This window comes from Pelecanus crispus, chromosome 4 (assembly GCF_030463565.1).
Source record: "Pelecanus crispus isolate bPelCri1 chromosome 4, bPelCri1.pri, whole genome shotgun sequence".
In the NCBI taxonomy this organism is placed as follows: domain Eukaryota; kingdom Metazoa; phylum Chordata; class Aves; order Pelecaniformes; family Pelecanidae; genus Pelecanus; species Pelecanus crispus.
The window spans coordinates 27,873,194-27,886,599 of NC_134646.1; the positions used below are offsets into that span (position 1 = coordinate 27,873,194).

The window sequence follows — 13,406 nt, forward strand, 5'->3', positions numbered from 1 at the left end:
CATTAGTCATTACAAATGAACACCACAGCTGAGCACAAACTCTGAGTCAGAACCATATTAACCCTAAAAATTCTGACATCCCGTTTTATGCAAATATTCGGGGAACATCCACTCCAGCCCCACTCACTTCCCAGGAAATTATACTCCATTCACCTATTCCGCAGAGCACATTTGTGCAGGGGTTTTGTGGTAATATTCTTTGTCTGGGTAATAGTTCTCCCTCCCTTTGAGGTGGCATCATGGCGTCTGCCCTGTTACTGTTTTAGGCTAAGGAAAAAAGACTGCCAGGAACATGGCAACTTGTTAGAGAAAAGGCTGGCTTCTAAGCCATTTTACATTTGATTCATGTAAAGTTCCAAGTTAAAGCTGAAGGACATTCCTAGAAGTCCTAACTCTTGCTTCAGTAAGTCCTGCCTAGACCTTTTCTGCAACATGCACGTTCTACAAGATTTTGGTTACTTTTAGTTATTTTTTAAGGCAAGTCCTAAACTCTTAAGTAAGGAGCTGAAAGATTCTTCCTGCTACCTTAGGAAGCTGCCATTGAGGAGGGAAGATAGTTCACAGGTTTTGTTTCTGTTTTGTTTTGTTTTTTAAACTTCTCCAGGAAGTCATATAACAGAACTTTTTTTTTTTTTTTTTTTTTAAATAACACACACTTATTTAAAGAACCAGGTATTACTGTTAACAAAGTTCACTGTAACAAGAAATTAGGATGAAAAAGAGTAGAAAAGGGAAAAGGCTGGTGATACCCACCTTTATGTAAATCAGTTCCTGCAACACTGTTTGCGGTACCTCGCATAGTACCAGGCACCCTATCTCAAGTACAGTCTTAGTACTAGGTGGCGTGAGAAGACAGATGAACATCATCAACAAGGTAAACATACTGAAAAACTGAAAGCCTTAGAAAGCAAATTAAAGGAGAGACTTGATAACTGTGTATCAAAGAAAAAAGGGTATAGAGCAGTTTGGTATCTCCGATTCTCCCCAGCACAGGAAGCTACAGAGCATTCAGCAACTTTCAGAAATGAGGGAAAAAAAAATTTAAAAAAAAAAATCTTTTTCTTCACAGGTCATTAGATTGCAAAACTTTTCATTAGAAGAAATTACTCAATCTAAGGTCAACAATACTCAGTTATTCTGATTAGCAAAAATGGTGACAGGCTTTCATGTCAAGCTGATCTCTAAATACATAAGGTAGAGACGCAACTCAGGGTAGGGCAACCTGCAACACTAGGGATTTCTCGCGTTTCATCCGATACCAGTCACTCTTAAAAGGAGACAGCATAGCAGAGCAGGTGGGTGGGCAACACCACTCGATGGTCTAGCTGCAGTTCGACAGCGATGGAGCAGCTGACAGACCCCTCGTGCGCTGCATTTCCCAACAGCTGCGTTCCTCCTGCAGAACCAATCCATCCCATCCGCACTGCTAGAGATGCCACAGTCATGGTTGCAGAGGCATTTCCCACTTTTTCCAGGAACTTAAACTTTCAAAATACATGTTTGGAAGGCTGAAAGATTTCATGCTTGCTCTCCAAGAATAAATTACACTTTTATATAAACAAAATATTTTTTGTAATTAGAAATAATAGTTTGAATGGGAGGAAAGGGGAAAGCTTGGAAACTCAAATAGCTTTTTTACTTTGAATAAAAATCTAAGGCACTTAGAAATACAGCCATATAACAAGAAATTGCTAAATGCCAACATCTGGATAGACAGTCAAAGCACCGATCTTTCAGAAGCTATGCACATGCTCTGCAAGCTGGATGAAGACATCCAGCACACACACGCACCAGTGCTTCCAGTTCTACTTTTACTCCTGGCTTCCCCCCCAAGCTCTACTTCAGATAATGGAAGCAGTGTATTCAGCTGCCAAAGAGACAAAGAAAAGCAGAAAGAATTCCTTAGCTACAGATGATTGCTACACATTTTATTCTTTTTAATTTGCTTTGGCGTTAGGTCATCAGGTAATTTTAAGTAACATTTTGTATTCAGAAAAGCTAGGGTTTACAGCCTGTAGAATTTTTTTAAAGCATCTGTCGTGGTTTAGCCCCAGCCAGCCACTAAGCACCACGCAGCCGCTCGCTCACTCCCCCTGCCCTGATGGGATGGGGGAGAGAATCGGAGGAGTAAGAGTGAGAAACACTCCTGGGTTGAGATAAGAACAGTTTAATAATTGCAATAAAGTAAAATAGGAATGATAATAGTAACAGTATAATAATGATAATAATAATAATGATATACAAAGTGATGCACAATGCAATTGCTCACCACCCGCCGACCGATACCCAGACAGTTCCCGAGCAGCAGTCGCTGCTCCCCAGCCAACCCCCCCCAGTTTATATACTGAGCATGACATCATATGGTATGGAATAGCCCTTTGGTCAGTTTGGATCAACTATCCTGGCTGTGCCCCCTCCCAGTTTCTTGTGCACCTGGCAGAGCATGGGAAGCTGAAAAGTCCTTGACTAGCGTAAGCAAGTACTCAGCAGCAACTAAAACATCAGCACGTTATCAACATTCTTCTCCTACTAAATCCAAACCACAGCACTGTGCCTGCTGCTAGGAAGAAAATTAACTCTATCCCAGCTGAAACCAGGACAGCATCGTATCTACAGAAGTTATTAACAAAAGACAGTATTCCCCTAATTGATGTTCTAACATTAAAATACAATATTTTGTTATTTTTTTTAAAGATCTTTTCAAACGATTGATGAGAATAACATTTCCTATGGCTAGCAGACTACCAAGGTGGTTATTATCGCCAACTCTTCCTCATGCTTGAGGATTCTTGTGCCAGTAAACACTCCAGAATCGCAGAGCCTCAGTGTCTCACAAGCAGGGACTTTCTACTCATGTTGATAAACACAAGAAAAGAAATATACTACTTGCTAGCCAAGCAGTACTTCCTTCCAACACTCTTGACCTTTTTAAAACTGTCACTTTTCTTTTAATGGTAACATGATGAAGGGTGTAATTGAGGATCTGTATTTGCTGATGCCTCTAGGGTGGTGTTCTCTTAGCATCTGAGAAATCAAATACAACACACAGATGTAGCTTTAAGAAAATATAAAACAGAAAATCATAAAGGTGAACAGGTGCAAGAAAAACAAGATCAAAAACTCATTCTCCTTTTCCAAATTTTTTTTTTTTAACAGGTTCTGAAATATTTCCAGGAGTTCTGTCATCTCCTCTACTTATCTTCTGTAGAAGTGTGCAACTGCTAAACTCTTGTGCATGACTGATACTCCAAATTAGGCAGCTCCATCACTTTTGCTAAGGACTTTCAGAGGAAAATAAGAAGAAATTCTGTGAAATATTTGATATTTTCTAGTTATCAAAATTGTAAAGAAAAAGCCCCTGCCAAGTGGAAATTAGTAAGAATTCAGGATTGGAGCATAAATTGAAGAAGCACCAATAATGTGGTTATTTGAATCTTCATTGTTGCAATAATCTCTTTTACGTGGCACTAATCATGTGAGAATTCTCTTGCTACACTCAAACAAGCAGGATGCCTTTGGACTTTCCATGAAAAGGCACCATCAGTAGCTCGCAAGGAGAAACAAAACGTTCTCCAGAGACTTCAAATCCCAGTTATTTGCAATAGTTGTAGATTCCTGCATCTGAATATAACATAATGTCAGTTTAAGTAAAGGCATGCAAGGCTGCTAGAAGTGTGCTTTTTTAATTCTACAAACTGACAGTTAAAGAAAGATACATCAATAAATCATTACAGTCTGCCCACCCCACCTTTAAAATTCCCAACACAACCCTACCAAAAAACCCTATTATGCTAAATCTCAGAATTATCTGGGTCCAACAAGCATTACTATACATTCTTCCAGTTAGAACTTAACCTTTGTGATTCTTAAAGAATTATATTCTACCTCATTTATGAAAAACTGAGAACCAATAGTGTATGTAGACATACCTCCACACTTTTTTTAAAAAGAGTAAACTACCAGAAAGAATTATATAAAAGATTTAATATGTATTAAAATCTGAAGAACTGCTTTTAAACAAAAAGTCACTAAAGTAATTTGACATAGTAACTGACATCTATTTGGGGTATTCCATAAATTCATCGCCAGTTAGAGCCTCAGACCTCCAAACTTGCTATTACTGAAACTGGCCACTAAGCTTCTGCAGGGTTACATCCTGCCCGCAGTCAGAATACAGCGCCAAGACAAAATACACTCTAAAATTGAAATAAAAATGAGATCTTTCAGGACTCTTATGCATAAGTTAATACTTCTAACTGCAGAAATCGGCGATTGACATTGTAATTATTCCCTCATAAACCCACTTCCGTCCCATACCTTGAAAATTTTGCATAAAATTCTTAAAATGTATTTGGCCTGAAAAAAACATAAAGACTCCACATTTAAAATTACTGAAGAGCTCTTAACTCTCATGATTACTAACAACTGATTCTGGCTTTTTAAAAACAACAGTAACGACAAAACCATCTTTTTCAGTATCTGACAAAATGTACAGAAAACCAAAGCCAAACAAAATCACCCGCACCTGGTCATCTTTTCTCCGTTGCCATGAAGCTCACCATCAAGATTAATGAACAGGCTTATTTCTAATAAGCTTAAGAACATAATACAGACCCAAGCTTAGCAACAGTTCTTTGGGAGCTGAATCATGTGTCCTACCATTGTAAGAGCTTCCTGGACTGTAATTTCTCCAACAGGAACTCCCATACTGCTTAGTTGCTAGAAGAGGTTCAAGATGTTTTTAGAACTAAGACATAGAAAGGGACACCCACTGTCAGTATTTAAAATGCTGAGAATTCGAACTGATCCCCCAAAGACTTAGCTGAGGCTGGGAAACATTTTCCCCTGCAAATATTAAATTTGTCATTAAATAGGCATGATTTGTGTTGAAAGCATTTTGGGAAGATTTCAATCCCTAAAATGGCTAGAGATCTTCTTTGGGCAGTTCAGGACTTTATTTAAACAGATAAGAAAGCATACCCCTTATCTCTCCTCCAAAGTCTTACTCATTAGGCAAAAAAGCTTCTTGAGCTTCCCAGTGCATCCCTTGGTGGGAATTAATCTTTTGGCGTATATCTTCTGGTGCAGTGGTGTGATCCAAACCATCATAAGTAAAACTGTCTTTTTAGATACTTCTGCCATGCCTATAGATGGTCTGTTGTTCAAAACACTAAATCCTGAAGTGTTTCAAATTGAAGATACATCTATGATACTGTCTTTTTAAAATTTAAACTAAAGATCAGTCAGAATGGAGATGTGCTCTATAGTTAGTAAAAAAATAACTAGATTCTCTGTGCTGTGTAATAATTTTACTGAACAAATAGCTCTCAAGATGTACTTTTCATAATTTTTATATACAAAACCCATAGAAGAATAAAGCTTCAAGTAATGGTTTTACAGAATACGTTGCAATTAATCATGGCATAGTATGTTCCCAGATATTCAATACCAAGCTCACAAGTCAGAAGCATCTATCATTGGGCATTTAAAATTGTAACATGCTCTTCTCATCTTTGCAATTACAAATGATTTTTAAGATGCCCCACTCTTCAGCAGCACTTAGCTTTCACCCAATGCAAATTAATCTACAAACAAGTACTGAAATCCTGGAGGTCTGATTTAGGGACAACATTCAGCATCACCTCAGACATTTATTACATGATAAATTAATTTACTAAATGCAAAGTTTCGCTTAAGTAATCTTTGGGTAACTTAAACACATTTAGTTAAGGACAACACACAAGTTTAACTTGTATCTTCTCCAAACAGTAAGTTTGTGCTAACATGCAGAACACCACCATTTGCAGAATTTAACTAGTGCAGCTTTTAAAGCATTTGCAATCCATAGCTAGTACTTTGTTTCTTGACTGATTCAGGGGATATGGCAGTTAAAACGCAATGTTAGCATTTTCAAGGCTACTTTAAACTAAGATGTAATCATACTAATTGTAACTTACTTTTTTGTACTTAATTATTTCATTGTAGTCACATTTCATTAAACCAAACAAATAAACAAAATTCAGAATAGTACGAGTGAATGTGCTTTATGAATTATTTCTAATGTGCCTCAAAAAACCAAACTAAAACCATCCCAACTTAACAACCAAATTTTAAAATCTGGGATAACTCTATCAAAAAGCCCAAACCATTGAGTTACCAAAACATTAGCATGAACAAGGTTTCAGAAAGATGTAACAGTGTGATTACATTTTGAATTTTGACATTTTAAAGCCTTGCATTGATATAAGGTAATTAATTTTTACCCCCACACACACCTTTTTTTTTTTCTTTAGATTGCAGCAGAAATCAAACCATCAAGTGTGAGTGATTACCCAGGCTTACCCTAAATGGCAGACAACACAAGTTACAGAAACCTGGACCAAGACTACAGTAGTTTACAAAAACATAAAACGAGGTTAACAAATATGCCTTCTTTAGGACAATACATAGGAAGGGTTTTAGGAACTTTATAGCAAAAGCTCATTTCAGACTATGCAGTGTTTTCTTCTCCCTTCCAGAGGTCTGTGAAATAAAATGGTAAACATATTCTCTTCAATATTCAGTTCAGTAAGAGTTTAGTTGCAAAAAGTTTTGGGCAACAAGGCTGGTGAAGGGTCTGGAGCACAGGCCTTATGAGGAGCGGCTGAGGGAACTGGGGTTGTTTAGTCTGGAGAAGAGGAGGCTGAGGGGAGACCTTATCGCTCTCTACAACTACCTGAAAGGAGGTTGTAGTGAGGTGGGTGTTGGTCTCTTCTCCCATGTAGTTAGCGATAGGACGAGAGGAAATGGGCTCAAGCTGCGCCAGGGGAGGTTTAGGTTGGATATTAGGAAAAATTTCTTCACAGAAAGGGTGGTCAAACATTGGAACAGGCTGCCCAGAGAGGTGGTGGAGTCCCCATCCCTGGAAGTGTTCAAAAAACGGGTAGATGTGGCACTTCGGGACATGGTTTAGTCTAGTCTACCCTTGATTGGTTTAGTGTGGACTTGGTAATGTTAGTTTAATGGTTGGACTGGATGATCTTAAAGGTCTTTTCCAACCTAAATGATTCTATGATTCTATGAAGATTATACTTGCATAAATATAAAAACACATGATAAAGCAAAATATTTTTAATTAGTAAGCCAATCATAAATAAATTCACCTAAAATTAACAGAAGCAGCAGCTGTGTTCTTTCTACATGGATACTTTTTCTAGCATGTTTTAATAGTCAACTTCATTGTCTAGCCTGGGACAAAACAATTCATCATTGAGCACTCAACAATTCTGCACACTGAGCTATGTCTTTTTTTTTTTAGTTACATTTTTTACATTTTCTTTACAAATGTAGTATTTATGTACATTATATATTTTATTTCTACAATTGATGTACTTTACTGAAACTCTACAACTTTCACAGGGAATTTGCTGAAGTCTTCAGTAAATATGAATCATTCCTTTTAAAAAGAAATTCATATAAACAACCAACATACAGCACTGCCCTTTGACATCTCTTAAGAATTTGGATCTGGAAGGGCTACTATAATAAATGTAAGAAAAAAGGCTTTACCTAATTGTACATTTCATTAAGAAATATCATCCCACATAGCTACATAAATTCACCAGCTTGCAATAAACAGAGCACCATACCGCTGCACAACTGGAAACGTGTATAAACCAATTTAAAGTTTACTAGTGAAACAGCTTCATCACTCCTAGCACTTTTAGACTGAAGTAAATCTGCAAAATTCTCTTGGAAATGTATACTTCTTTAGCTGTAAAGCTTCCAAAACAGTGCTGGTCACTGTATATTGTGAAGAACAAGTATCCACTTTTGTAACTTCCCATATGCTTCTCTCGGCCCATGCTTCTATCTGAAGTCAGGATTTTTCTTCTATTTATTCCTTGTTCACTTACAAATCTGCTGTTGAATATTAAGTAAGAATTCATAATATGAGAAAGCTGCTTCTGTCCGATCCTCAATTAAATGCTGAAAAAAGTCTGTTTTGGCAGGATTCTCATCTCTGAAAGAAGAAAGGTATTTTAGTCCAAACATTGAGCAAAAAATCCACTCTGAACGGAAGCAGAGGCATAAGTTCTAATGAATTGCTTACTGTCCTTTCAAGTCTAAATTCAGTCCAAAGATGCTACAATTGCAAATAATCCAAAGTTTGGGAAAAAACCCTGAAATTTGTAATACACTGTGAAATAACAGCATCTTTTTAAGAAGTACAAAATGGTACAAAAGTGGGTGAAATAGCATTTAAAGTATCTTGTAGAAACACAAAAAAGAAACACAAAAATTATTTTGTTTTAGAAGTTAACAAATATGCTGGTGGCAATGAATTCTGAAAGGGTTAAATTAAATGCTGATGAAGATTAAAAAACTGGAAAATTTATATCTCTGGTTACATGTAATCTTAATCCCCTCCCCAGTTTTTCTTATTTGGCAACAGACTAGAGAAGGTAAACATGTCAAAGACCTAGTATCCAAAATTATTGCCCCAAAAAATTTGCTGGGACACCACAAATATTTGCTGGGGCACAGTCCTCTGTACTGGTATAGCACAGCTCGCAGTAAAGCTCTGCTATTTACTATGGTCTCTCAGCACTACTTGCGATTCAAGCAGTGGCCACAACACCAACAGTTGAAGAGCTTCAGTCCTGTATTTAAACGTTATTTATCTGAGTAAGAAAGTCATCATACTCTCTTAAAATGTGATCTCCCATCAGGCTCAGTAAACTGAGTACTCTAGAGGAGACAAATGTAAACTCAAGTATAAACATTTTATAGAATTTAAATTTTAAACAGGTTATGGCTTGAAAAGGCTTCAGAACTTGCCTCAGATGTCATAAATCAACTGCGGTCCTATGAAGCTCAGTAACAAATACATACAATTATTAAACCATCTGAAGATTATTAACCTTACTTGAATTTTTTTTTTTATATATATATATGTATTGAAATTATGAAAGTTATACCAGAAGTTAACCTGGTTAACTCCGTTGATCATAAGGATATCCACTGCTTTAGTATACTTTTAACACTATAAAAATATACAACTAATTCCTACCAATAAAACTATTAGTAGCAGTAGATTCAAAGATGACCTTTGCTGCTAAGGGGTTTTAGATAACAGCACTATATCAACTGGAAAGAAGATGTTATTCAGTTTCTTCCAGGTCAGATATTCCCACTTTTCATCAGTGTCAATTAGAAATTGTAAATAAAAGTTGCCAATAATTACTCCGTATCTAACATATATACTTACTTTATTACTTGAAGAACTGGACTTAAAGATCTACTGTCTCTAAGCCAAGATACAAAAGATCGTGTCCTTTCTGAAGAAAGCGCATCTACCTCAGGAAGCTGTGTCTAGTTGAAAGTAATTGAAAGAAGTAAAAAAATTATCAAAACTATTTTAAAATAGTTGTAACATGACCCAAGCCACAATTTCTATTAAGAAATTACCAACCATGCATTGCATATACAAATTTTTTCTTCAGCTTCAAGTAAAAAAATTTAGTAACATCTGTTCTATAGGAAGCAGTACATCTTTAATTTAAACTGCCTTTTAAGTGTGAAAAATTTTAAATGAGCTTGCTTTCTTAAAAAGTCATCTTTTCAGAATGCTGCTTTTGCAGTTTTCTTTTATCTTATCTTTATCTTCCCCTGTCAATCAAGTTCCTACATGCTGCATTTTGTATCACTGAAAAAAAGATTAAGAAAGCATGAAGTGAAATCTGAGTTGTAAACAAATTTCAATGCAAAGATTATACCAGACTATTTGGTTGGGGAATGAGCTGAAAAAAAAAGAATTAAAAAACACTTGAGCCATTCACTGTGCTAAATATACCAGCTCTTAACCTGTTCTTATAATTACCACTTGTCACTTACTTTCCCCCTTCACACTAAGCAAGCTTTATAAGCAGGAAATATCTTCCTATGTGTTTCTACAATGACTAATGACTAACACATTTTTGGTGCTATCTGAATATAACCATTTGATTCTGAACTTTTCTAGAGTGTCTTAAAAGGGTCCATTCCTTACCCACCACTTGCTGACATTTTGGAATCACTACCCACAGAAGAGGGGTCTTCTCTTTAATTGCTGCTCCATTTCACACACAAGACTATAGGTACAGGTTATAACATAAAACCCCCTCCACCAAACCACACATCCAAGGGTCTTTGATGTTCTATAATAGCTAAAAGCATTTCTTTTTAAAACTGACTCAAAGCTTGGAAGATGAGCAAAACTTAACCTTTAGCCTTTACTTACAGGCCTATCACATCATACTATAGACTTGGTAACTCACCCCAGGTTTGGAGAACACAAGGCTTCTGAAAACCATGATATCAATAAAATAACTCTAATCTTAATTAACACAACTGAATAGATATTTTTTGTATTCATTCTATGAAATTCCATCCTATTCTTCTGAGCTCACATGTATTTCCATAAAAATAATAAGAGCAGTAATGTCACAGAAGAATTTTTTTGCATTCCATAAATGCCAAAATTTACATGTTTATATTCTTTCCTTGAAAGCATTTGACAGCTTCGATCTGTCTCCTATGAAGTTGGCAAGAGGTTAGAAGGTACCGGATAACCCCCCGCACCAAATTCATAGTTACATAAATAAAACCTGAAAATGCAGGAAAAATAGATTAAATATAGATTCCAAGTGTTATCACTATACAGCTCTGCTCATTAAAACGCCTACCATTTTCTGTGGTACTGACGCATAGTTTGGGTATCCAAGGACATCTTTTATGAAGTTGTTATCACAGTTTTTTCCAATCCAAATGTAAAAAATCTGTAAGATGTCAGAATCAGTTTTAGTAAAGGCTTACATTTTAGAGAAAGAGACAAGTGGTGATGTAATTGGAATAATACCAGAATAATACCTTTCATGCAAAGTAATCACTTGAGAGCTCCAGTTGCAATTCATATATACATCTCTATTCATTATTTGTACATTTACTTATTAATGCATTGGTAGTGTTTGCAATAAGATCACTAAATGTAAAAAAAAAATATATAGGTAGAATGCAAACACTGAAAGAATGAGGATGCAGGACACGTCTATACTGGAACAGCTGATGCACTAACTTCGCATGTTACCTCCCAAAATGCAAAAACCTAAAATTTTTATAAAGTCACACCACTGTGTCAGTTACTGCACACTGACTTCCCAATCTAAACAAGTCATAGTAAAGCATCAATTATGAAAACACATTATAGTAATTATTTCAGACATCTGGAGACAGAAGCTAGTTTGACATTCTGTCATGGTTTAACCCCATCCAGCAACTAAGCACACACAGCTGTTCACTCACTCCCTGCCATGGGATGGGGGAGAGAACTGGAAGAGTACAAGAAAACTCGTGGGTTGAGATAAAGACAGTTTAATAGGTAAAGCAAAAGCTGAGCATGGAAGCAAAGCAAAACAAGGAATTCATTCACTGCTTCCCATAAGCAGGCAGGTGTTCAGCCATCGCCAGGAAAGCAGGGCTCCATCACACGTAACAGTTACTTGGGAAGTCAAAACACGGTTTTGACTAACATCCCCCCTTCCTCCTCCTTCCCCCAGCTTTATATGCTGAGCATGACGTCATATGGCATGGGATATCCCTGTGGTCAGTTGGGGTCAGCTGTCCCAGCTGTGTCCCCTCCCAGCTTCTTGTGCACCCCCAGCCTGCTCACTGGTGGGGTGGGGTGAGGAGCAGAAAATGCCTTGACGCTGTGCAAGCGCTGCTCAGCAGCGACTAAAACATCCCTGTGCTATCAATGCTGTTTCCAGCACAAATCCAAAACACAGCCCCATACTAGCTACTATGGAGAAAATTAATTCCATCCCAGCCAAAAGCAGCACACATTCAGACTCAGCCCCTGAACTCATACAATGTTTAAAGCACTGTCTAGACTGCCATTAGCATAGCATAATGTTTTTACACATTATTTGAGTAGCATAATGCTTTATCCAATTAAATGTGTTTTAGTACAATTTCTACAAATACTTTAAACTGTATCTACAGATTTTGTTCACTCCCCACAATTCCCTCACTCTTGCAACTCTTACATCACACCAAGCCACAAATCACATATTTGTGTGCTTATGCTCAGTTATCTGAGAAAGTTCCTACATCAATGAGAACCGCTTTGTTAGAGACTGCAGTACATACAATTTAATAACTATTAAGAGAAATTTTGGAAAATGGAAATCCATTATTTAAAAAAAAAAAAACCCAAACAAAACAAAAAAACCCTTGATGTAAACTCTTGGTATATTCTGATCAGTCTAGCATGAAAAAAATTAACCTCTGAAGCCTTAATACTCAATCTCAAAGATACTCCTCTGATCAAAATATGAAAGCCTTTCAGTGGAACACAGATTACTGCCAGGTTACCTGGAATGCTGATTCACTACATGGTTACTGTTGAGAGTTGACTGCTTTTAATAATTCAGCATATATTGCTTTTTTTTGAGAGAGAGAGAGAGAAATGTATGAAACTGGTAACTTACTGAACCACAATCCATAAGAAAAGCTCCTTCTCTTGTCAACTTCTCTGCAGACAACTTCTGAAGAGGTGGCTGAGGAACAACTCTGTCATTTACATGTATTGTACTCTGTAAGAAAAGACAATACTCAGTAACACTAGAATATAAATAAATCCTTTTTTTTATCTTAACCAGGTAAAATAAAACAGAAAAAACACCGTTAATCTCTACCAAAATTTTGAGCATTCTCATGTAACAAAATGCCACGTTAAGCCTAAAATGATTACGTACATCAAACAATTCTAGAATGTTACTTAACCTAAAGGCTATTTTATTACCTAAAAAGAAGAATAATGCAAGTTCCTTTAAGCTGTGTAGGTAACATTTGTCATGCTATAGGTGCCAAACATCCAAGAGAATTCTAGTGTTTACACTTAAAATTTCTATAACCTCCACAGATTTTTTCATTGCATTCAACTTCACTAGAAATGTTGCAAGAGGAGAAGACTATCAAATTCTACTCCCTGCAAGGGTTCCCTATTTTACTGCATTCAAGTAACAGAAAGTTCCTTGATTTAACATCCTGCCTAAGTGGTACATGGGTGTTTGTCCACAGAGCACTGTGACCGATCTGATTAAACAACCTGGCTGTTAGCAGTGACATTATTGAAAAATACTCCCCCTTCCTCCCCAGCAATAAAAACAAACAAAACCAATAAACCCCAAGTATTTTCAGATTAAAGCTGCTTCCCCCTCCAATACAAAAATAGGCTGAATATCTATTAAGAATCTGTGAAGCATTCTGCAAATAGCGTAGGGAAAAAATAGTCTAGAGACTAAGCATATCTCCACACGGTAAAAGACTATTTAAAAAAATCACTATTTTTAAAATTCTGTATTATAATGCAATAAATTAGAAGC

General features: G+C 36.6%; 1 protein-coding gene across 1 annotated transcript in view; it reads right to left on the bottom strand.

The window, feature by feature from the left end:
- Positions 1-6,940: 6,940 nt before the first annotated feature.
- SEC24B (SEC24 homolog B, COPII component) overlaps positions 6,941-13,406 on the bottom strand; it is a 47,776-nt gene continuing 41,310 nt past the window's right edge. Inside the window, exons 21-24 of the mRNA XM_075708908.1 lie at positions 12,510-12,614; positions 10,707-10,799; positions 9,251-9,354; positions 6,941-8,002 (exon numbers count right to left, since the gene is read on the bottom strand). Of these exons, the coding sequence (XP_075565023.1) occupies positions 7,888-8,002; positions 9,251-9,354; positions 10,707-10,799; positions 12,510-12,614 (417 nt within the window). The 3' untranslated portion in view covers positions 6,941-7,887. The remainder of the gene's footprint in view (positions 8,003-9,250; positions 9,355-10,706; positions 10,800-12,509; positions 12,615-13,406) is intronic.